General features: G+C 36.8%; 1 protein-coding gene across 1 annotated transcript; it reads right to left on the bottom strand.

Annotated features, from left to right (window-relative positions):
* Positions 1-382: 382 nt before the first annotated feature.
* Tsp_14621 (WD domain, G-beta repeat-containing domain protein) lies at positions 383-1,367 on the bottom strand. The gene is made up of 4 exons (XM_003367460.1): positions 1,226-1,367; positions 998-1,172; positions 787-934; positions 383-589 (listed from the first exon to the last, which is right to left on the bottom strand). The coding sequence occupies exons 1-4, from the start codon at positions 1,338-1,340 to the stop codon at positions 437-439; spliced, it is 591 nt and encodes a 196-aa protein (XP_003367508.1). The 5' UTR covers positions 1,341-1,367; the 3' UTR covers positions 383-436.
* Position 1,368: the final 1 nt, after the last annotated feature.

The raw sequence follows: 1,368 nt of genomic DNA, 5'->3' as shown, positions 1-1,368 counted from the left end.
GAAAATAGAGAAACAGCCCGATTATATAACAGAATGCGGTGGAAATTGCACGATATCAACTGCCCGGCCTGAACTTTGCGGTAGGGTGGGCGACCAGTGTCGATGCAATTTTGGCCGATGAAATGGGTCTGGGCAAGACGATTCAAACTATCGTATTCTTGTACTCGTTGTATAAAGAAGTGCGTGAAAAAGGAATAGAGCAGCAGTTGCTGAATAATCCATACGTCTCTCTGCCAATAACGATTGGGTAGAAGCACACAGCGGTCCATACATAATCACAGTTAAAAGTGTGCAAATCATTAATTCTAAAGAGAATCACAGCATCGGGCTCGAGTCTTATAAATCGCGATGTACATAAACAACTAAAATAATCCAAACATAATTTTCCGCCGGATGCACTTAATGATGCATGGGGATTACCAGGGAGGGCGTTCAACTAACCTTCGTGTTTGTTAAACGTATTCTTCAGTCTGCAATTTGCAAGAGTCCACACTTTTATCGTCTTATCCCATGCACAAGAAACAATTATAGGATTGTTTTTGTTTGGTGAAAAACGGACACATGAAACCCACTCTTGATGACATTCGTCCTGAAACAATAAATAAATAATTTAAATATATCAAAGAAAAAGCTTTATTTCGTTAAATAACAGTACAAAAATCACAAATACATATCAGAAATAAATTGCATCATAATTCTTCAAAAGCTAATACACAAACTCATCATATTAATTCAACATCGAAAAACAAAATAAACATTAAAGTTAAACTATGTGGTTATACTTACAGTAATTGTATACTTGCAAACCGCCAAAGTGTTCCACAGTTTGATGGTTTTGTCACGACTGCCAGATACAATTTGTCTATTATCCGGTGAAAACGCAACGCTAAGAACATCATTTTGATGGTCTGCAAACTTTCTAGTACATACTGCCCTAAAAGCATTTTAATACAAATGATGTTTCTCAAGAACAAATAGTAACACATAAAAAACAAACGCTTTCAAATCCCATAGACGAAGAGTCTTATCCCAAGATCCAGATAGTGCAAATTGTCCATCAGATGACATAACTACATCTGAAACAAAATGCCCATGCCCATGCAGCGCTTTCTGCGCTATGCCAGTAATTTGGCCATCATCTTCGGTGAGCTTCCAAATTAACACTGTCTTATCTAAAATTTCTCGAATTAGTTTTGAAAATAAATAACAAAAACCGTCTAGCCACCTCGAGAACTAGAAATAATTATATCATTATCCACAGGAGAGGCGGCTATTTGGGTAACCCAATTTCCATGTCCCTTTAAAGTTCCTTTAAGCTTCATCTGTTCATTGTCCACCATTATGAATCGGACTTGTATCTAAAAATGT

This window comes from Trichinella spiralis (genome assembly GCF_000181795.1).
Source record: "Trichinella spiralis strain ISS 195 chromosome Unknown Scfld4237, whole genome shotgun sequence".
Lineage (NCBI taxonomy): Eukaryota > Metazoa > Nematoda > Enoplea > Trichinellida > Trichinellidae > Trichinella > Trichinella spiralis.
Note: the sequence above shows the minus strand (reverse complement) of the source record. Positions and strands in the feature narration are given on the sequence as shown.